The 22,624-nt window shown below is 40.8% G+C and overlaps 1 protein-coding gene across 1 annotated transcript in view; it reads left to right on the forward strand.

The window, feature by feature from the left end:
• LOC110156443 (glutamate receptor 1-like) overlaps nt 1-20,152 on the forward strand; it is a 52,283-nt gene extending 32,131 nt beyond the window's left edge. Inside the window, exons 12-17 of the mRNA XM_055148776.1 lie at nt 121-229; nt 2,941-3,139; nt 3,556-3,803; nt 10,752-10,866; nt 16,967-17,101; nt 19,952-20,152. Coding sequence (XP_055004751.1) covers nt 121-229; nt 2,941-3,139; nt 3,556-3,803; nt 10,752-10,866; nt 16,967-17,101; nt 19,952-20,122 — 977 coding nt within the window. The 3' untranslated portion in view covers nt 20,123-20,152. The remainder of the gene's footprint in view (nt 1-120; nt 230-2,940; nt 3,140-3,555; nt 3,804-10,751; nt 10,867-16,966; nt 17,102-19,951) is intronic.
• The last annotated feature ends 2,472 nt before the right edge of the window (nt 20,153-22,624 follow it).

Here is a 22,624-nt window from a genome sequence, read left to right on the forward strand (position 1 = left end):
ACTTCACCCAAAGAACCTCAAAACAACTCCTCTGACCCAGACCAGAGTCCAGGTAGGGTATCTAACACACAGGGAGGGCATCTGAAACACCGGGCCTCTGACTCTTGTGCTCTTTTGTAGCAGAGAGCCAGAAGGAGGAGCCAGAGTACACCAACGACTTTGGGATCTTTAACTCTCTGTGGTTTTCTCTGGGAGCGTTTATGCAACAGGGCTGTGACATCTCTCCCAGGTGAGAACACACACACTTGCATGTTTAACACACAAACCTGCATATTTATCAGGAATTCTTCTCTCAAACTCTGTTCCACCTTGTGATGTCACGTGGAAATACAGGAAGTTCACTGTGTTTTTTAAACTCCATACACCTTCACTAGAATCATTTGGATGATTTCAGCCCTGGAGTGCCAGTCTCTACTGAACTAAAGGTAAAAGGAGCAGTTAACTTGAAGACTCCTCATGACATCACAGCATGTGACAGCATTTTGACCTTTGGAGATGTAGACAGACTAGGATTACTGAAATGTGTGAACAAAACAAAACACAACTTCAGGTGTGTTTTTAAGGAGGTAAAAATACAAAATGTCTTAAAGGTCACGATTGTCGGTTTTGTGTAATATATGACCTTTAAACTTAAAAACATTTATGCAAATGAATACTTGACCACATATTGCATTGTACTGCAGAGAGACATTTTTATGCTAAAATGCACACTATTTTCAAGCAGAAATTACTTTAAAAACAAAAAACAAAACAAACAAAAAAAAAAAAAAAAAAAAAAAACTAAAACTAAACAATTTCCAGAATTTGTTACGGCTCCATTAGTGAGACTCTTCTCCTCGGATGAAATTACTGAGGCTTAAACAAAGCGCTGGTGTTATCTGAACTCATTAAGTGTTTAATTATTCCCTGGAGACAAACTCAGAGCGCCAAGTCGGAATGATGCCATTATTCCCAAACAACCAATGGCTAAAACATGGAATTTTAAACATTTGTTTAAAAAAAGAACCATATCCACTTTACACAATGTCCTCCCTGCAGCAAGACCTGGGTTAGACCTGGTTTAGACCTGGTTTAGACCTGTTTCATATAAGGCAGAGCTGTTAATTAATAGCATTCATAGCTATGTTGTCTTTGTTTTATATTTGCAGTAAATAAGACAAACTTCACCCGAGAAAGTTTCTAAGCAACAGAGTTTGGCTATACTGTTGATAAAAATAGAATGCCACAGCTAAGGGTATAGATGGATTATTTGTTTATCAACACAGCAAACGTGCTCACAACCTGAGTGCAGAAAGAGCCACTGTCTGTGCTATTAACATGAAGTTACAACTTTAGTTAATGCTCTGACAACATTGTCAACACACTAAAACTGTTTATCACTGTGTGTTAAAATAAGTTATAAGGCTAAATTAACATTAGTGAGTGGGATACATCTTTGTGTTAAATGCAGGTGGAAGCATAAATGACGAGAAGAAATGGCTCAAAGCTGGACATCCACTCATACCTGATTGATAGAACTAGCCCCGACACCCAGAAGAGCCGGAAATCTGGACATGACAGCTGCTCTTTCTGCAGGAGACATGCACAGTAGAGCGTGAAGTGACATAGTCTGATAATCCCACTATAGTCCTGGTTTAGTCCTGGTTTACTCTTGGTTTAGTCCTGTTTTAGTCCTGTTCAGTCCTTCTTTAGTCCTGCTAGCTCTGGTTTAGTCCTGGTTTACTCTTGGTCTAGTCCTGGTGGTAAACGTCTCTTTACAAGGTGACCTGCCACATGGCTGCTTGCTGTGACTGTAGGGAAAGTAGATCTTGTAATGACGTCATGGTTTAGTCCTGGTTTAGTCCTGGTTTAATCCTGGTTTAATAATACTGATAAAACATTAGATTTACACAGCGCCATTCAGGACACCCAAAATACTTCACAGTGCATTTTTCATTCACTTCACACTCGGTGGTGGTAAGTTGTAGCTGAGCTGCTAAAATGTCCCTGCACCACTGTCCACTCTGTAATGCTCCTGTCCTCACGTGTGGTCAGTCTCCTCTCTCCGTGTTCTTACAGTGAAAGTGGAGTTGGAGCGTTTGTGTCGTGAAGCGAGCTGAAGAGAGACGCCCTGAAGCTACAGCGCTACATACCTCGCTCTGACGCCAACATTTAAATACATCACATCATCACTACTGTCCCTGTTAGTTTAGACCTGGTTTAGTCCAAGTATAGTGCTGGTTTAAGCCTGGTTCAGCCCTATTTGGATCCTGGATGAGTCCTGTTCAATCAGTCATTGTTTAATCCTGCGTTAATCCTGGTTGTATACGTCTCGGTACAAGGTGACCTGTCCAACATGGCTGCTTGCTGTGGCTGTGTGACAGTAGCGCTGATGTGATGTTTTTAAATATTTAGTTCAGGTTTAGTCCTGATTTAACCCTGGTTTAGTTCTGATTCAGTCCTGGTTTAGCTCTAGCTGAGTCCTGGTTTTGTCCTTGTTCAGTCCTGGTTTAGTCCTAGTTCAGTCCTGGTTTAGTCCTAGTTCAGTCCTGGTTTAGTCCTGGTTTAGTCTTGGTTGTGTAGTGATGATGTGATGTATTTAAATGTTGGCGTCAGAGCGAGGTATGTAGCGCTGTAGCTTCAGGGCATCTCCCTTCAGCTCGCCTCACAACACAAACGCTCCAACGCCACTTTCACTGTAAAAACATGGTGAGCAAGGATATTTTAGCAGCTCATATAAAACATTATGTTCACAGGTCCGAATGTGTAGAAACAAAACAGCAATTTCAATGGTGACAACTAGCAAAATGATAGGACTGAACGAGGTCTAAACCAGATCTGAATGTCCCTGTTTGTAATGGCTTCCCGACAGTATTGACAAAGTGGATTCATTTGGGTCTGTGGAATGGGTTAAGACAAGGTAAGTGCTTTCTATGAGTTGACACCGTTTCTTGGCTGCAGGTCGCTGTCTGGGCGTATCGTGGGCGGAGTCTGGTGGTTCTTCACGCTCATCATCATCTCCTCGTACACGGCCAACCTGGCGGCCTTCCTCACCGTGGAGCGTATGGTGTCGCCCATAGAAAGCGCAGAAGATCTCGCTAAACAGACTGAGATTGCCTACGGAACGCTGGATGGAGGCTCTACCAAAGAGTTCTTCAGGGTCGGTTCAGTGCTGGTTTGATTATCTTTTAGTCCTGGTTTAGTCCTGGTTCAGTACTGCTTATAATACCATACATATCAATACCTTAAGGGTTAAGAGAAGTTTGGTGTGAGCTTCACTGACTGTAAAGGGACAATGTTACATGTTCTATTATATAAGAATGTAAATCACTTACTTGCCCAAAATAAATACATAAAAAAAAAAAAAAAAAACTGAAAAATGCATCTCTCAATAACTACAGAGAAACTGTTTGTAAATGAATATCAGTTACATGTCCAACCAGGATATTGTCTAAACTGATATTTGGAAGCTGATATCTGACACTAGAGTAGGATTGTTGCATCCCTACACACAGGCTTATTACATTTTCTGTAGTGTCTTTAGTGCCCCTGACCCTTTGTCTCCCTCTGGTGCAGAGGTCAAAGATTGCAGTCTTTGAGAAGATGTGGTCGTACATGCGGAGCGCCGAGCCGTCTGTGTTTGTGAAAAACACGAACGAAGGTGTGATCCGAGTCCGGAAGTCCAAAGGGAAGTACGCCTACCTCCTGGAGTCTGCTATGAATGAGTACATCGAGCAGAGGAAGCCCTGTGACACTATGAAAGTGGGTGGGAATCTGGACTCTAAAGGCTATGGGGTCGCCACACCCAAGGGCTCCCCCCTCAGGTAACACACATGTACTACATGTATATATATACCATATAAGGGTGGCATACACTGCAAAAACATGGAGGACGCAGGAGGCAAAGGGACGAAACACCTAAACTCCACCCACAACCACATTTTGAAGAGCTGCTAAATTGAGCATTTCCCAGAGGATTAAAGGAAGAGTGAGGGGGACGAGGGTCGGGGTCTTGAGGACTAAAGGGGGAGTGCTGGGGTAGAATGGCCAGGATCTGCAGGTATGAGGCACTGTGATCGGTCTAACATTTATCCACACTTCAAACTCCACCCCTGCAGCCAGGTGTTTGTAATCAGAAACATCCGGCTGTAATCAGGGCTGTCCTGTGTGATGTCACATAGTACTTTAAATTGTAAAGGCCACTGGAAGCAGAACACATTCAGTTTCTGAAGATAGGCTGAAAATTAACCTTGTTTGCACTAAAATGACCCCATTAAACCCACTAGGAACAGTATATGTTATTAAAACATCATATACACAGTTAAGTGGTGAAAAAAAAGTAGAAACTAGAGTATTATTTCCACTGTAACATGTTTTTAGTAGTTTTATTTATGAATAAACATTATTGAAGTTTATTATTTCTTGATAAATGTCATTAACTCAAGTCCTTCAGTCTAATTTTGTCCTCTGTGTTTTTACAGTGAACATGTGTTTATCTGTGTTGTATCTGTTTGTGCTGTTTCTATGTGACCTGTGTGAATAAAGTATTAATTATGTTAATTACGTAACTACAATTCATCATTTGTAGTTACACGATTAACTGTTCATTAGTTTTACTCAGTCATTAGAGTAATTATTTTAGGTACAGGTTGAGAGAGGTAATTTTATTTTTTTGGTACAGTACCTCAAGAACAAATTAAAGTAGAACTAAACGCCCCATTAACTGTTTATACACCAAGGTGTTTACACAGGGATTTTACATTCTGTGTGTATGTAAAATATGAAAACAAAAATTAATAACAATAATACCCTTTAAACAAACATGATTCTTCAGTAATTTATTACAATTAATAATTTGAACATACTATTCCATATTTAGCAGAAAGATTGTACATTTTTAGCATGTCTAACCTGACCAAGAAAGACTGGTGAAATGTTACAGAATAGAGCTTTAGTCAGGGGCTCAGTGAAATGTTACAGAAGTCAGCTTTAAGTCCAGATAAATGTCCAGAGAAATGTCATAGAAGAGAGCTTTAGTCAGGAGCTCAAGAGCTTTACTCACATGCTCAGCAAAATGTTACAGAAGAGAGCTTTACTCACACGCTCAGCGAAATGTTACAGAATTCAGCTTTAAGTCACAAGCTCAAAGAAATGTTGGATGTATTTTTCTGTTGTGTCGCGTCAGTGTCTGTTAATCTGTGTGTCCTGTCTCTCTCCCCATGTCCCTGTCTGTCCCTGTCTTCCTGTTTCTCTCCCTCCTTCTCTCTCTCCTTCTCCTCTCTTTCTGTCTATGTTTGTCACTTTCCCTGTCTTCTCTCTCTTTGTCTCTTGTTCCGTTCTTTCTTTCTGCCTCCCCTTTCTTTCCCTCTCTCTCTCCCTCTTCACTATCTTTTTGTCCCTGCCTGTCTCTTCTCCTCCTCTCATCTTTCTCCTCCTTCTTCTCCCTTTTCTGCTCTCTCCATCTCCCTACCACACCCCCCTCCTCTCCACCTTTCTCTCTGTCTGTCAGATGTTTTTCTCTGTCTCTTTTGTGTGTCTGGCTTCGTGCTTTGGTCTGATAATTCTGATTGTTCAAACATCTGCAACGTTTCACTATCGCACCCGCCTCATCACATCAATGTCGCTGTCAGGGAGGGCATCTGGCACACAGGGATACAGCAGGATGGGAGGGCATCTGGCACAGTTCTCCCTGACAGCTTCATTTGGAAACATCGGTTCTTTTCTCACTGATTTCGTGTTTATTGAAGTGACACAGAGACAACACTTGTGCTTTTGTCAGACCAGAAAATAAAATACAAGATAAATAGACTGAAAAAGCCTGAATCCTGCTCTATTAGAAGTACGTCAAATTCACCAAAACCAAAAGTGAAGTGAGTAAACAAAAGACAAACCACCAGTAGAACAATCCATAAAATAATAGTTTAAAGGTGCACTATGTAACCGTTTGGTTGTTTCTATGGATATGTAGTTGCTCTGCCTCGAATGTTTCACAGTATGGCATTAAACAGCTCTACCTTACATTTATTAAATTGTAGGTGGTTTTATAGCTGAAAAAATACTTAGAAAAACAGGCATTCTGACTGAGTAGAGTTGCCTCTCCACTAGGGGTGTCCAAAAATATTGAAATATTGATATATCGTATCGTTTAATGTGATGATACAGTATCGATATCATGGGCTGCTGTGGCGATATATCGCCAAGAGTATTTTTTGGTATAGTCTACAAAATTATTTTGTTACAGCTCTACAGTACAGAGAAAGGAAACTTGTTTATGCAACACATTTGGCATTTTCACTGTTTTGATGAGTAGAACGTGTGTGTTTCATATTCGAATTGCGCAAGAAGTGGTTTAACAAAGACTTTTAGTATCGAATCGATTTGAAATATATCAAATCAAACAGAAAGTGCGCTGTATCGAGATGCGTATGGTATCATGGCCTATGTATTGAGGTATGTATCATATCGGCAACTTCTTAATGATACCCAGCCCTACTCTCCGCTGATCTGACCTGTATCTTGGTCTGGTTTGGTCTCCATGATGATAGAAAGGTTCAATACCATACTGTGCAACCTTCCAGACAAAGCAATCACATCTCCATGAAGAAAAGCATTTGACGGACTCAGGAAAACTTACACAATGCACCTTTAGGCAGTAATAGGCTACTATAATGCATCTAGATACGTGGCTGTTATCATGTTAGTATGTTAATTTCACTGCTGCCTGCAAATGCCCATAATATAGGCTGCACATACCAGTGCTACATGCTGTGATTTTTTTTTTTTAATGAAGAGTCTGCTTTTGCTCTCATTTGGCCTCAGCCCTGGTTCTTCATAGTTTAACTCTTCTATTAAAAAATTGGCACTAGCATATGGAAGGGCATCAGGATTTACAAACACTGCAAGGGTCTGTAGAGAATCATATTATATAGATTTATGCATTTGTTGTTTTTCAGGCACTAAAATTCACTTTAAATTACTGCATTATTCATTCGCTCGTGACATACTATTGTAGCCACAGCTGCCCTGGGACAGACTGACAGAAGTGAGGCTGCTAAACTACAACATCTGCCCCTCCCAACAACAGACAGTCACAGTGAATTGCAGTTTTTGGTTTAGTTTCAGTTGAATTGAGAGAAAACTTCTTTATACAAATGGGTCTGACTCATCCACATTTAATGCAGCAGTGTCTCCTCTGTGTCGGCATCTGTCATGTTTTTAAAGTGTTTTGCTCATTGTTTTTGTGAATTATTTTTGTGAATTATAGTAATGATAGTTTAGCTCCAGCTGTGCGGCCGCTGTTTGAACGCTGCTTTCTCTGAGCGATGGGAAGAGTTTTGTTTTCTCTGATAAACAAACTCCATTTTAATAAGACCGAAAGATTCTAAAATCACTCAAAAAGAAAACATAAGCCACAAAGAAATATGTTTTGTCACCTTGTATTTTAATCATGTTGGTCCGAAGCAAATTATTTGAGTTTTAAGATCATTTATTCATTTAATTCAAGATAAAATATTCAACTTGACTTAATTTATGTCAACAATATTTTGGGTGATATTAAAACTCTCAAACCATACCTACTTAAAGAGGGTGTATGATGACTTTTTGGAGCTTTGTACCATGTTATAATGTTGTTCCCTCATCAAAAACATGCCTGAAGAGGTTTTAAGTTTGAGTAATCTAGCGTATTCAAAACGCTTGAATGTATGAAAGTGTAAAAGACTCTGACCACAAACCTTTATATCACCTAAGCTCGCACACAACAATTTTTTCATAAATATGCAACATAAAAACATGATACAAAAGAATACAGTACAACTTTACAAACCTGATGTGATATGCGGTAGTTGCATTATCAGGATTCACGCTGATTGTGTTGTGAAGTCATTCTGAATGGGGAGGGACTTAGCGTGGAGAGCAAACATAAAGGGGAAATTAAGGTAACATGGTATGTAATGTGCAAGCAGTTAATACCCTACAGAAATACCCCCTCTTTAATATTTCAATATAGACAAAAATTAAAACAAAACTCTTTTTTCCATCACGCTTTCTGAACATTTGTGTCATGATTCATGTTTTTTACATTTGGTCCATTCAGTCACAGTTTGGGGGTCGCTGCAGCACAGAGGAGGACACTCTAGATAAATAAATGTATCACAAAAAACATGATTTAAACTGACACCTCCTGTTTGCTCCAGTGACCAACTGTCTGTAAACTGTAAACGTTTAAGTGGAAAACATTTTGTTTCTCAACCTGCTCCTAAATCCTGTCCACCATCTAAGACCCCAGCGTGGACTTCAGCCTAACTTTGGTTTGACATAATTAAAGGAGACATAATATGCTTTTCCAGACTTAAAATAGAACACAAGTTTCCCCTTTTGTTCATTGTAAACTGTAATATTAAATTAAAATAGCTTAAAGGAGTTTCATTGTTCAGAAGCAACCATGTTATAATTGTTTCCTTCTCATTGACTTTGACAGTAGTGGATGAAACACTAAATTTTGTTACTTAAGTAAAAGTACAGATACAGAAGCAAAAGATTACTCAAGTAAAAGTAAAAGTATCACATGAAAAACATAAAAAGTTAAAGTATTTTGCACTGATTTTTAGAACAATTAAAGCATGAAAAGTAGTGATTTTGATAAAGAATTTAGCTGATTTTAAGTGATTCAGTTGATTTCTTTATTTTTCTGGTTGTATTTGTGTGTTTGGTTTGCTAAAATTTTGGATGTTATCTCATATTAAAAGCGCTTAAAATTAGTCTCAGCTATTTCAGCTTTTTCAGCAGGTCTCAAACCATAAAGAAAAGTTCTTTTTGCTTTTCAGTCCAAATCTGAAATGTATTGGAGTAAAAATAAAAAGTATCCAGTGTAAAATTTACTTAAATAAAGTACAGAAACCTAAAAATTCTACTTGTACTTGCAATATTGTACTTTTAAATTTGTACTTCCGGTACCTTCCACCACTGCACGCTGTACATGCCCACTGTGACGTATGCAGTTGCTTCTCCAATTTTATTTTTTAAATCGGTGATACACATAGGATTCTGCAGTGTTGCATAGTCATTTTGGTACGAATGAAAAGAAAAAAAATCTACTACTTGCTAGTGTGATGTGCAGCTATCCATAAGAGGAGCCAGAGCGCTTTGTTGTGATGACATTTGTGGTAACTTCAACTCCCATTAAGCACTGCAGTTTTCTAACACAGGAGTAAGCTAGTGGACTTGTTTCTTTCATTAAGTCAGATCAATATTGTCCATGAACTGGATAAATACAATTGCTACAATCAGCTCTTTAGATCTATATTGTGGTTTACAGTGAACAAAATGTGAAATTATATAATGCATGTCTGTTATAGTTTAATACTCGAAAAAGCACAAGATGTCTCCGTTAAGGCAGTAAATACAGATACAGATTTAATTGTTAATATCATATTGTCTGGCAGGGAACTAAAGCTAGCCGACTTTTGTTTCCTCCTTTGACATGGGGCCAATTAGTGCCTCCTCTGCAGCCCTGTATAAATATGAGGATGTTTTTATCACACAGAAATGAGTCTGCAGTTTAAAGGTCCCATATAACGTAAAGCTGACTCTTGCAAGCTTAAAGCCATGTTTGAATGTTGGTATTTCCTCAGAAACATACCCAGACTTCTGTTTTGTTTCATTAACACATGTTTAAGTAAGATTTTATTATTAGTTTGTCTACGTCTCCAAAACTCAAAATGTTCTGTTCCACCTTGTGATGTCATGTAGCTGCAGCTTTCACATTAACAGCTCCTTTTATCTTTAATTCAGTAAATATCAGAATCCTGCTCGGGTCCATTTTTGGAGACCCACACCGTTAACTCGCGATTATATCAAAGTTAAATTCACACCCACCTGGAAACATTAACATTCCACCCGTTACCCGCCCGTGCCCGTGATAAATCAGGGTTCGACCATTAGTCCAGCAGCCCAATAGTACAGGACTAAGCCAGGACGGAACCTACGGCGTGTCATTAGCGGATTATAAATATATAGATGCCACAACCGCAGAGCTGATCACCAGGACCACACCAGAACTGGACCAGGACTAAACCAGGACTGAAACAGGACTTAACCAGGACTAAACCAAGAGGCGATGAGCCGCTGAGCTGATCACCTCCGCTGATGGTTTTATGTAATAAATACACAAATAAAGTCACTCTCTCAACCTGGTCCATCATTCCAGGAAAAGTCCGGGAAATGGCACTTGTTTCCAGGGCAACAGATGTTTTCTCCTGTTCATCGTTCATTTGATTCACCTGACCCGCCCGTGTATAATCACTCTCCGCCCACATACCCGCCACATAATGTTAAAACCGGCCCATTTCAGCAACTATTTGCAGGTACTCGTTGAGTACCTGGTGCAGGACTCTGGTAGAGATTGGCAATGCCAGGGCTGAAATCATCAAAATGATTCTAGTGAAGGTGTTTGCAGTTTAAAAACACAGTGAAGCACTTGATGTACTGCCACATGGCACAAGGTGGAACAGAGTGTTTTTTATCTGAGAGAAGAACTCAAAATGTCCAGTTTCTATGTTAAACATGTCCGAATGAAACAGCTTCAGGTATGTTTTTAAAAAGGAAACAGCATTAGTAAATTCAGAAAATAGTGTAATATGGGCCCTTTAAATGATGGTGGGCATTTAAAGAGACCGGGTTGAGAAACAGAAACATTAGACCGATTCAAATGTGTTCTTGGTTATGATGACTTTTCTGATTAATTAGCTGCTTATTGTATATCGTCTCCATAGAAACCCAGTTAACTTGGCAGTGTTAAAACTGAACGAGCAGGGGCTGTTGGACAAACTTAAAAACAGATGGTGGTATGACAAAGGCGAGTGCGGCGTCGGGGGAGGGGACGCCAAGGTCAGCACCGCGACTGACCACTGCGGTAAACACGGCTCTCACCACGGGCAACCGGCACCACGCGGCACAGCACGGCTTTTGATATTTTACAGCTGGTGTCATCAATATTCCCTGGGGGTGTGATGCTGACTGTAGGAACTGCTCTGTCTGAAGCTCTGGTACTCAAGTTAGATGGTAATATGAGATGTATTTTAACAAACACAACACAACCAACAGTAGGATGAAACTGCAGACCGGAGACACACCATAAGTTATTGGTGGCAGGGCCAAATAGTGAAGCGCTTTCTGCTACGTCAAGTGCGTCATAGGTGTAGCTGCCGCGTCATCGTTGTAGCAGCTTTAGGTCATTGTCACGTGGGAGGGTGGCATAAATACACTGCAATTTGTAAAAAACAATGCTGAATCAATCTAAAAAACACTTTTGCAACATATACAAGGCCCACACATCTCTCATAGAAGGTAAAAAGCTCTGAAAAGTTGATTTTGCATGAGATGGACCCTTTAAATTATGCAGAAGAATGCAGTGTGACGTTTCTAACATTAGCTCTATGTATTATTTTGCCATCCCCAGTGGTTGTCATGGTGATCCTTAACTTCATTTTTAAACTCACTATTTATTATAGTTTGTAGAGTTGGACAGCAACATAAATATATAATGTACAGTATATAATGTTAAATTATCTGGTGGTGGAGAATGCTGTGCTTCCGGTGTGCAGTTGTATAATATGACAAAACATGGAGAGAATGGTTACATGCTGCTTTTCCGACATGTCACTATTTAGACATTGACATTGAATTGTCGGAGTAGCTGCGTTAACATTATTTTTCAAGTGTCCCACTACTTAGACTCTTTTTTTTCATTGTTGGAGTAGCAGCACTTTACTATTTACATTCTGCTTTTCGGACATGAATAATATTAATATGATAGCCTATTATACTTTGTGCTCCCGTAGATCATAAGTTGCTTGGGCCGGTGCAAAGATCTTGACCTGAGAATACCTCGGCCACATAGGATATTAAACAGTGGGAAAATGTCTATCAGACAGTCATGCATTTTAAAAAAGAGCATAGGCCAAACTTCGGGAAAATATCTAATCTAAATCGAAGGCTGCATGGGCCGTTTGTGCTTCATTAATTTCGTCTGCGGACAACACCATATGTTGGAATAGTGATAATAAAAAGTGTCGGAAAATCGTCATGTCGAAACAGAGACATATTGTAATCAAGGGATGTCGGAATAGGTGGCGGGCCCCCTGACAGAACACAGCAACAGAACATGTAAAATGCAGCACAAATGGAAGAACGCCTCAACAGACGGCAAAAGTGAAAATTCGTGTTAAAGTGAAAGTGTTAGAAAAGTGCCTGAGGAAAGTGTCTCTGGTTTGGACTCTGCTCAGGTGCAGTGTGGAGTATGAAATCGACTTGAATTTATTCTTCAGAAGGATTTTTATCTTGATTGACAAATGTCAGAGCTGTGAGAATTATTACTATCTGAGGCCCAGGAGCAAACTGTCAGAAACACGGCTCCCATTTCATGTCTCTGGATTTGAAAATGGTTAAACGCTCTGTACCTATTTTTCTTCCCATGTATTTGAGCAAAATGTTTTGCCACAGTACATATATATTGTATAAGCAGTTCTTGAGGTCAAAGTAAGCCTGCTTTGTACTGTCTACATCTAATTAAAGAGTGTTTTATTGTCAGAGAATCAGGAAGTACATGTTAGCATGTTAGTTATTACAATATATTAGATACAGCACCTAATTTTTTTGGTAAGACTAACCTTTTACAGAACTTTGAGAAGGCGAGTGGATCTGGGGCTGTTTTTCGTCTCCCTAATTTCAGAAGGCGTGATTGACAGGTGGATTAACCAATCAGAAGGATGATTGCTCCATTTGATTTGAAAAATAAAAAGGGGGAAAAAACACAATGTGAAGGACTGAGAAACAGCGCAGATTTTTACACAACAAATAATAAAAGCAAACTATTACTTATACATTTTGAATAATATAATTTTGGAGAGTAGGTGAGAGACACGTGTTAAAAATTAGCAGTTGTGGTTGGGTCGTCTCAAATTTTTCATCCTCTTTTGTTTGATTCCAGTCCCCTCTGGATTCGGACAGAATGTAGAAGGGACTGGCTGGTCAAGCAACCGATTGACCCCCGTTTTCTGCAGCTAAAGTACTCCAAACTTGCTGTAGATCAGGAGATGGGTCCTGCTGCTCCTGTCAGGTTTAACTCAGAGACACTGAAGGATGGGTCAAATGCAGAGGACACTTGGACTTGCCTCTGTCTGACCCACATGTGCCCATTGCCATGGCGATGCCGGTTGCCCACAGTGATATAGTAATACACATCTTGGCCGTAGGGAGTCAGATGCACAGATGGAGTATTAAATCATATCACTTTTGTTGGTTTTGTGTTAGCTCAGCTCTTACTGCTCTGTCAGCTTTTCTGCCGCTCCAATAACATAACATAACATCTCTCTGCATAATGTTATTTATGTTATTCCCTTTGCCCCGCCCCCTCCCCACTGCTCACCATGGTGCAGAATCCCGGTAAACCTGGCCGTGTTAAAGCTGAACGAGCAGGCCGTCTTAGACAAACTGAAAAACAAGTGGTGGTATGACAAGGGCGAGTGTGGACACAAGGACTCCGGGAGAAAGGTCAGTGCTGAGGGGCCCCAAACATTCACCCAAAACACACACACACACAACCATAGACTGTACTCAATTAATTTCGCCCCGCCCACTTTTGCCTCTAAATGCGCTTTGGGCCCATATTATTCTATTTTCTGATCTGTTATAATGTTGTTTCCTCATCACAAACAAGCCTGGAGTTGTGTTTTGTTTCATCAACTCTGAGATTGAGTTCTTCTTTCAAACACAAAACACTTTGTTCCACCTTGTGATGTCATGTGGTAATACAGGAAGTACTACACTGTGTTTTAATCTCCATACGCCTTCACTAGAATCATCTGGATGATTTCAGATCTGGAACTGCAAAGCTCTACTGAACAAAACATTAATTTGAAAACTACCACTACATGACATCACAAGGTGGAATGGAGCATTTTGAGTTTTGGAGATGTACAGAGTAATAATAAAGCCTTACTCAAACATCTAGGTCTGTTTTTGAGGAGGTAACAACATTATAACATTGCTTTAAAGCTCACAAGAGTCAATTTTGGGTAATATTTTAAAGGTGCACTGCACAACGTTTGTGGTGGAGGGTCCTCTACCTGCTTGTCTCCATGGAGATGTTATTGCTTTACCTAGAAAGTTCCATGGTATGACATTAAACACATCCATCTAGCATTTATTCCTTACAGGTATTTCTGTTGCTCAGAAACACAATAATACCTTCTGTGAATAGGGACGACTCTCCACAGATCTGACTTGTAATGTAGCGTTGTGCTGTAACTTGCTCGTCTCTCTCGTGATAGATACAGTAGGTTTAATCTATACTGTGAAACGTTCTAGACAAAGCAATAATACTTCCATGTAGAGAAGCAGGTGACAAACTCTCCACTACAAATGTTACGCAGTGCATCCTATTAATTTCAATGGGGAATCTGAGAAAAGTTTTACCACTTAAATATGACTTAAAATAGGTTCGTGTAAAGTCAGCAGTGCACTGATTCTCTGGGGGGCTTTAAAACAGCTTTTTAATCAAGAGCAGCAGCCCCATTCAACATAATAATAATAATACATTTTCATTTATAGAGCGCTTTTCTAAACACTCAAAGACACTGCATGAAGAATTCAATTAAAAAGAGTACATATATTAAAGGTAGTCAGATAAACTTGCATGATTATAAAAACATACAACCTTTTGGAATAAGGTGAATATACAAGTGAAGTTACTCAAGGCTAGTGGCTGTAGCGTGTAATGTGGAGCCCATATTTGGACATCTGTGGGCGTATGAGATAAATACAGTCTATGGTCTCAAACCCTTCCCTTAAATCATCGACAGTTTCAATAACTTTCCATCACATGTCAGATTTCTTATTGATCCTAAACCAGGACTGACCCAAAGGAGAAAGTGACATGAGAAGCATCGACTCACAATTAAACATGAGTTTCTGTCGCTCTCCTTCTCTTTTTCTCATCTCCCCTGTTTTCTCTCTTTCTTTGCTCCCTCTCTCCTTCTCCCCCTTTCTTCTCTCCCCTCTTCTCTTCTCTTCTCTTCTCTTCTCTCTCTCTCTCTTTTCCTCCTTCCTCTCTCTCCTCCCTCTCTCTTTTTCTCTTTCTCTATTTTCTTTCTTTTTTCCTCTCTTTCAGCCCTCATTAACTGTTTCTCTTGATACTTCTTCCTCTATTTCTCCTCTCTCTCGCCTTCCTGTCTCCCCCTCACTCTTTCTCCTTCCCTTGGTCTCTCTTCCTTTCTTTTTCTTGCTCTATCTCTTCTCTCTCTCTCTCTGTGTTTCTCTCCTTCTCTGTAAATAGCACGACGTGTGGAGTGGATTAAATTTCATGCAAAATGTTTTTGACAGACACAATAAAGGTCTGTTATAAATCTCTCTCTCCTTCACTCCCCTCTCTCTCGCTCTGCCTCTCTCACTCTCTCTGCCTCTCTCTTTGTCTCTTCCTCTCTGTTCCCTCTCACTGTGTCTCTCCTTCATGCTTTACTCTCTCTCTTTTACTCCTCTCCCTGTCTCTCTTTGTCTCTCCCTCTCCTTTTTTGCTGTCTTTCCGTGTCTCTCCTTCACTCCTCTTCCTCTTTATGGCTCTCTCCTTGACTCCTCTCACGCTCTCTGTCTCTTTCTCTCCTTCACTCCTTTCCCTTTCTCTCTCTTTCACTCTCCCTCTCTCTCATCTTCAATCCTCCCCTCTTTGTCTCCCTCTCTTTCACCCCTCTCCCTTTCTGTCTCTCTCCTTCCCTCCACCACCCTCTCTCTGTCTTTCTTTCACTCCTCCCCCTCTCTCTGTCTCTCCCTCTCTGTTCCCTCACTCTGTCTCTCTCTCCTTCACTCCTATCCCCCATCTCTCTTTGTCTCTCCGTCTCCTTTTTGTCTGTCTCTCTCTCCTTCCCTTCACCGCCCGCTCTGTCTCTCTCCTTCCCTCCTCCCCCTCTCTCTGTCTCTCTTTCTTTCACTCCTCTCTGTCTTTCTGTCGCTGATTTAACACTTTTATTTAAGCTCTAAAACTCTTTCTGCCCCAGTTTTATTCAAACAGAAGCGAGCGACGAGGCGAGATCCGTCTGTCTCTAAGTCAGCAAAACGTGATCTGATCTGTGTCACGGACAGAGACAGAGAAAGAGAGAAAGAGAGAGACACCTGACAGCAAGAGGAGAGAGAGGGATGAGGGAGACAGGAGAGGAGAGGAGAGAGAGGGAGGAGAGTATCACCAAGAGAGTGGGAGAAAATGTCAGCAAAAGGAGAGGGGGTGCGTGGGAGTGAGGAGAGAGATGAGGAGAGAGGGAGAAGGAGAGGAAGAGGGAGAGAGTGGAGGAGATGGAGAGAGAGGGAGATAGGGGGTGAGGGAGGAGAGGAGGAGGAGGAGAAAAGGAGGAAGAGAGATGAGAGAGGGGGGAGAAGAGAGTGTCAACAAGAGGAGGAAGAGAGGGAGGGGAAGAAAGAAGAGTATAGGAAAGACAGAGGGAAATGGAGGTGTAAGAGGAGAGGACGAGGGAGAGAGGAGACAGGAGAGAGTGTCAGGCAGAGGAGAAAGAGAGGAGACTAGAGTGGAAGAGAGTGAAAGAGAGAAGAGAGAGTGGGAGGAGAGAGGAGGGTGACAGAGGGAGGGAGAAAAACAGTAAGAAGGGAGAGAAAGGGAGGAGAGGATGATAGAGAATAGAGGAGTAAGTAGATGAAAAAAGAGGGGGACAGAACAAAATAAAAGGGGGAGAAGAGAGGAGACAAAGGGAGGAAAACGAATGCATTGTTAAAACATTGTCTGAAAATCCGATTGAGATAAAAACAAACAAAAATATATAAAAAGCAGATATTCAGTTCGCCAGCCTCGCCCACTTTTATCAGCCCCTCTGACCACCACGCATCCACTCATGCCCCACTATCACACACAGCCGAGGAGGGTGAAGAAGTGTCTTGCTCGAGGACACAGCGTCAGTATGGACCCTGATGCTGTTGTGTGTTGCAGGATAAGACCAGCGCCCTCAGTCTCAGTAATGTGGCCGGAGTCTTCTATATTCTGATCGGAGGACTAGGGCTCGCCATGATGGTCGCTCTGCTCGAGTTCTGCTACAAGTCCAGGATCGAGTCTCGACGTATGAGGGTGAGTCCACTTTTCAGAGCTTCTTACAGTTATTTCCTTCTCATTGACCCCCTGAAGTTGTATTTATGCATGTTTGAGCGATTTTTAATTTCTCACTTTCAAGATGCCATTTTGTCAGTCAACCCCCATTTTCATCACTACTGGCATACAATCCATGTATCATTTGTTCATTCATTTTTTTAAAATAAAAGCAAAAATAAGAAAAAAACAAAAAACAAAAAAACAAAGCAGATAACAATTAGTTTTTTCAGTTTTCCATTTTGTGTTTAAAGGAATGATGGAAAAAAAAACAAAATACGGATAATGGCAGTTTCCGTTTTCGATGACTTAAACTGTGATGCTGGACTGAACCAGGACTGAACCAGGTCTAAACCAGGACTAAACCTGTCTTAGTCCTGGTCTCAGCCCGGTCTCAATTCCGTTCTTGTCCCGGTCTCGGTCCCGGTCTCAGTCCCAGTCTGGCACTGATCTGGTCCCGATCTGGTCCCAATCTGCTCCCAGTCTAGTCCCGGTCTGGTCCCGGTCTCAGTCCCGGTCTCAGTCCCAGTCTGGTCCTAGTCTCAGTCCTGGTCTGGTCCCGGTCTATCCCCGGTCTCAGTCCTGGTCTGGTCCCAGTCTCAGTCCAGGTCTTAGTCCTGGTCTCAGGTCTGGTCTGCTCTGGTCCCGGTCTCAGTCCTGCTCTGGTCCCGGTCTCAGTCCTGGTCTGGTCCAGGTCTGGTCCCGGATTGGTCTCATTCTCAGTCCTGATCACCCAACACCCAAAAATCCGGCATCGCAGTTTAAGTCATTTTTTAAATGAATAATTATTTTTTTTCATTATTCATTTAAACACAAAATTGAAAACTGAAAATAAATAAATAAATTTTAAAAATTGTTATCCGTTTTATTTTCATTTTGGTTTTGGAGACAAATAATGAAGAAAATCTTAGTTTTTTCTTTTTCTTGTTTTTGGTTTTACTTTGAAAAACAAATGATTGCATACACCCACTGCTCTCCAATTTTATTTTCTTAATCTACATCTTTATCTTCAGATTTAGTTTTTCTTCTTTAATAACTAAATGTCCATGTGTGTCAGATGCCACGTGTGTCTGATGCCCTCCCAGTGTCTTCATGGGGTCTTATTCTGTGTAAAAGCTGCTAAAACATGTTCTGAAAAGCATGGAATTCTTAGATAAGTTCAGCTTCCACTCTCTCTTAGATGCGAATGCTCCTAAAATGTGCCCTATGAACTCAATTCCGATTTGAAAAATAAATCTAATTGTTGTACTTGTCAGAAAAGCCGCTGCATTGTGAGGAGTCCATTCAGCCGTTTTCATTCACCATGAACAGAAGTCTTTGTTGGAGTTACATTTGGTGTAATTGAACAAAATGAAACATAACTGAGATGTCCCACACCCCAGAGGGCAGTGAATATGTCTGACCCACACCCTTTGAACAGAGCAGAGCCTCATTAAAAAGAACAGAGCATCAGAGGGTCAGTGAAGGCATCGCACAGGGACAAACAAGCCCCCTGCTCTGCGCTGCTTTCAAGTGTCGCCTCAACACTCCACAGAGCTGACACTTTCAACTCTAAAGGAGAATGTCCCTTTAAAAGGGGCTTTGTAATGTTATAATACTATTGCTCCATCATTATCTTACTGTTTCGTGCCTGTTTGAGTAATCCTGTATTGACCTGCATTTGAGGCTTGAGTGCTTTAAAAATCCTGTTTTCACGTGCCCCCTATCCTTGCCCACATTGAACTTAGATACATTTAGGTCCGAACGATTTGGGAAAAATATATAATTGCTATTTTTCTGTTCAGAATAATTGACATATAGAGTGAAATATGGACTGAGAAAAAGTAAGACAAAAGAGGGAGAGTGGGTGGGTTAATACTAAATGCATGAAAAAGAAAATAAGACATGTCTCCTTTAAAGCTGCATTACCCGATTTTCAAATTACAAAATGAGACAGACTGTATTTTAATTTTAGTCTGAGAGGAGAGATGATGCAGGGGAGCAGAGGAGAGAGCCAGATAGAGCAGAGGAGAAGGTCCTAGGACAAGAGGAAACAGAGAAGAAGGTCAGATGGAGCAGAGGAAACAGAGAAGAGGGTGAGATGAGCAGAGGAAGCAGAGAAGAGGGTGAGATGAGCAGAGGAAGCAGAGTAGAGGGTCAGATGGAGCAGAGGAGTAGAGAAGAGGGTCAGATGTAGCAGAGAGAGGGACAGATGGAGCAGAGGAAGCAGAGGAGAGGGTGAGAGGAGCAGAGGAAGCAGAGCAAAGGGTCAGATGGAGCAGAGGAGTAGAGAAGAGGCAAGATGTAGCAGAGAAAGGGACAGATGGAGCAGAGGAAGCAGAGGAGAGGGTGAGAGGAGCAGAGGACAGAGTCAGAGGAGCAGAGGAGAGGGTGAGAGGAGCAGAGGAGAGAGTCAGAGAAAGCAGAGGAGAGGGTGAGAGGAGCAGAGGAAGCAGAGCAAACGGTCAGATGGAGCAGAAGAAGCAGGAGAGAGGGCCAGATGGTGCAGAGGAGAGAGTCAGAGGAGCAGAGAAGAAGGTCAGATGGAGCAGAGGAAGCAGAGGAGAGGGTCAGAGGAGCAGAGGATGCAGACTACAGGGTCAGATAGGGCAGAGGAGAAGGTAAGATGGCACTGAAGAGAGAGTTAGAGGAGCAGAGGAAGCAGAGGAGAAAGTCAGATGGAGCAGAGGAAGTAGAGAAGAGGTTTAGAGGAGCAGAGGAAGCAGAGGAGAGGGTCAGATGGAGTAGAGGAGAGGGTCAGAGGAGCAGAAAAACAGGAGAAGAGGGTCAGAGTGCAGAAGAGAAGATACAGAGGAAAAGGTGCAGAGGATAACCTTGTATTTCTGATTTCAGGAGCTGATCGACGCTGCCATGATGAGCTCCAGCCTCAGTGGGATGGCTCCAGGAGGAGGGGGGGTGGTCATGAGCAGTCTGTCCGCCTCGGGAGCTCCGGGCCTGGGGGAGAACGGCCGATTGGTCCCCTGCATGAGCAAAGGGGGTGGGCTCTCCTCCACCGGCATGTGACCACAGCTGAGCCACCTGATTGGACGATACCACCGCCGCAATTCAGGACCAACACGCTAACAGTGCCCACCCACTTCTGGTTCTGGAAGTAAAATTGCAATTCCTTTTCACCATAGAGTTTTGGACAATATTAAACACAAACATAGTTCATTTTAAAAGCGGCCCAAGGCTATTCCTCACTTAGGTTAAGTTTAAGATACACTGTAGGGAAATATGTCCTCTGCATTTGACCCATCCTTCAGTTTCTCTGGGTCAAATCTGACAGCAGCAGTGGGACCCATTTCCAGATCTTGAAATAGTCACAGTAAAGCTAAAAACAACTAGTAATGTAAGTTGTTAAAAATGTAATTGCTTGGCAAATACATCCTACTTGAGTAATATCTTTCCCAAATACTTTTTTTTAAACTCTTACTTGATTAAGTTCTTAGACCATTACTTTGTACTTCAACTTGAGTAATTTGATTTTGAAGTAAAGTATCACGTAAAATATTACAATTTAAGAATCTCTATGGTAAAAATGCATTGGAATTTTTCATCTGATCTTGTTGTTTCAATGCACATGAAAAAATCTTTAATCAGGCAATAAAAACAAACAGATTTTCAACCAGTCAGAACACAGAATGAAGCACTGGACCCGCCCCATCTGCGAAGGAGCTGTTCCGATTGGTTTCACTGGATTTTGAACAAATGAAGAGACATGAAAATGTTTTTAAGCGGTGATACTGGACACTTATTTTACGTTGCATTTAAAGACTGAAAACCAACAGAACTTTGTTGAACAGAGTGCACTTGAACGCATCACGAACGCTGGCAGACAGGCCTGAGAGGTTTGGGTTCTATTCAGAATAATAATTGTAATTCCAGCACTTTGGATGTGCTTGTTTTAATCTGATCTGTCAGAGATTTAACTCAGATGCCCTACTGCTTACAATGGAGACGGTAATGTCTTGCTCAAAGGCACAACAACAACACAACACAAAATTTACTCTTGTGAGCTTTAAGCCATGTTATAATGTTGTTTCCTCATCAAAAATATACCTGGAGTTGTGTTTTGTTTCATTCACACATGTTTGAATAACACTTTATTATTAGTCTGTTTACATCTCCAAAGCTCAAAATGCTCTGTTCCACCTTGTGATGTCATGTAGTGGTAGTTTTCAAGTTAACAGAAATTTGTATATGTATATAGCAATGCACAAGAATAACCTTAAGCAGTAGTTGCCCTTTCAAAAATCTAATCTAAAATCTTTTTTAAAATTTTTTATACGTTTTACATTTCCTTGAGTTTGTTAATAAAAATCTGTAATATTTCAATGAGGCAAAAAAATTTTTTGTAGCTTCAAAGTTGAGCAATTACAGGGATGCAAATCATCTAAATGATTCTAGTGAAGGTGTGTGGAGTTTAAAAACAGTGGATCACTTTCTGTGTTAATACATGACATCACAAGGTGATTTCAGTTTTAGAAAAAAGGGCATCTGGCTTAATATCTGCCAAATGACTTTCGTGTCTGACTAAATAAATTTGACTTGTATAAATGTATTTCTATTACAATTTGAACAGTTCATTTGCAAAAAACAAAACAAAACTGCTATCCGTATTTTAATTATTGTTAGTTTTTGATCAAGAGGAAAATAGGCCTTTAAAACACTATGCAAAGGGAAAACTACAGGCCAGTTATTAAAGGATTTGCAAATGAACTTTAAAGACGAGCTATGTAACTTTTCTGGTGGACAGTGTGGGTGTAAAGGAGCCCAGCAGTAACGGCACGCCCCTTGTTCTGAAAGTAAATTAATCAGAACATTTTCCCACTGACTTTCTGTAAAAAAACAAACAAACAAAACATGGAGAGAAATGAGTTAAATGCCATGCTGTGGTGGAATATTCCAGGCCAGAAAAGTTACACAGTGAGATCAAACTTTAAACTTTCAAAGGCCATTGTTACTCTGGGGCAATCTGGACCTTGTTTAATTTTAATGGTTAAAATCTGATTTTAAATATATTTAATATCCAAATGTTACAGTGTGTTTCTGACCAATAGAAGCTTGACAACACGATTAAGATTATTATATTATTCAATTACTGTCACTTATGCAACGTGTTTTATTCTTTTGTTAGAAGCAAAAAGCAAAAAAAAAAAGAAACGTGATTTAAAGAGGGGGTATTTTACACAGCTTATTTAGATTACCATGTTTCCTTTTACTGTTTTGAAAAGGCTGTAATTGGCAAAAACAGCGTATTAAAATGTGTTATAAGTATCATGTTTTTGAAGCTCTGAGTCACCCCTCCCTTTGTTCTCCATGCTAAGGCACTCCCCCTTCAAAGTGCTATCACAACACAATCAGCGTACATCCTGCTAATGAAACTACTGCACATCAGGTTTGTGAAGCTGTAGTGTGTTGTTTGTTCATGTTTTTTGTATATTTATGAAAAATATGGATTGAGCATTAGACATAACCATTCGAGAGGGTTTGAATAAGGCCCGGGAGAGATCTCTTAATTAC

Source organism: Boleophthalmus pectinirostris, unplaced genomic scaffold (genome assembly GCF_026225935.1).
Source record: "Boleophthalmus pectinirostris isolate CB_2022bp ecotype Guang Dong unplaced genomic scaffold, ASM2622593v1 HiC_scaffold_12, whole genome shotgun sequence".
Taxonomy (NCBI): Eukaryota; Metazoa; Chordata; class Actinopteri; order Gobiiformes; family Gobiidae; genus Boleophthalmus; species Boleophthalmus pectinirostris.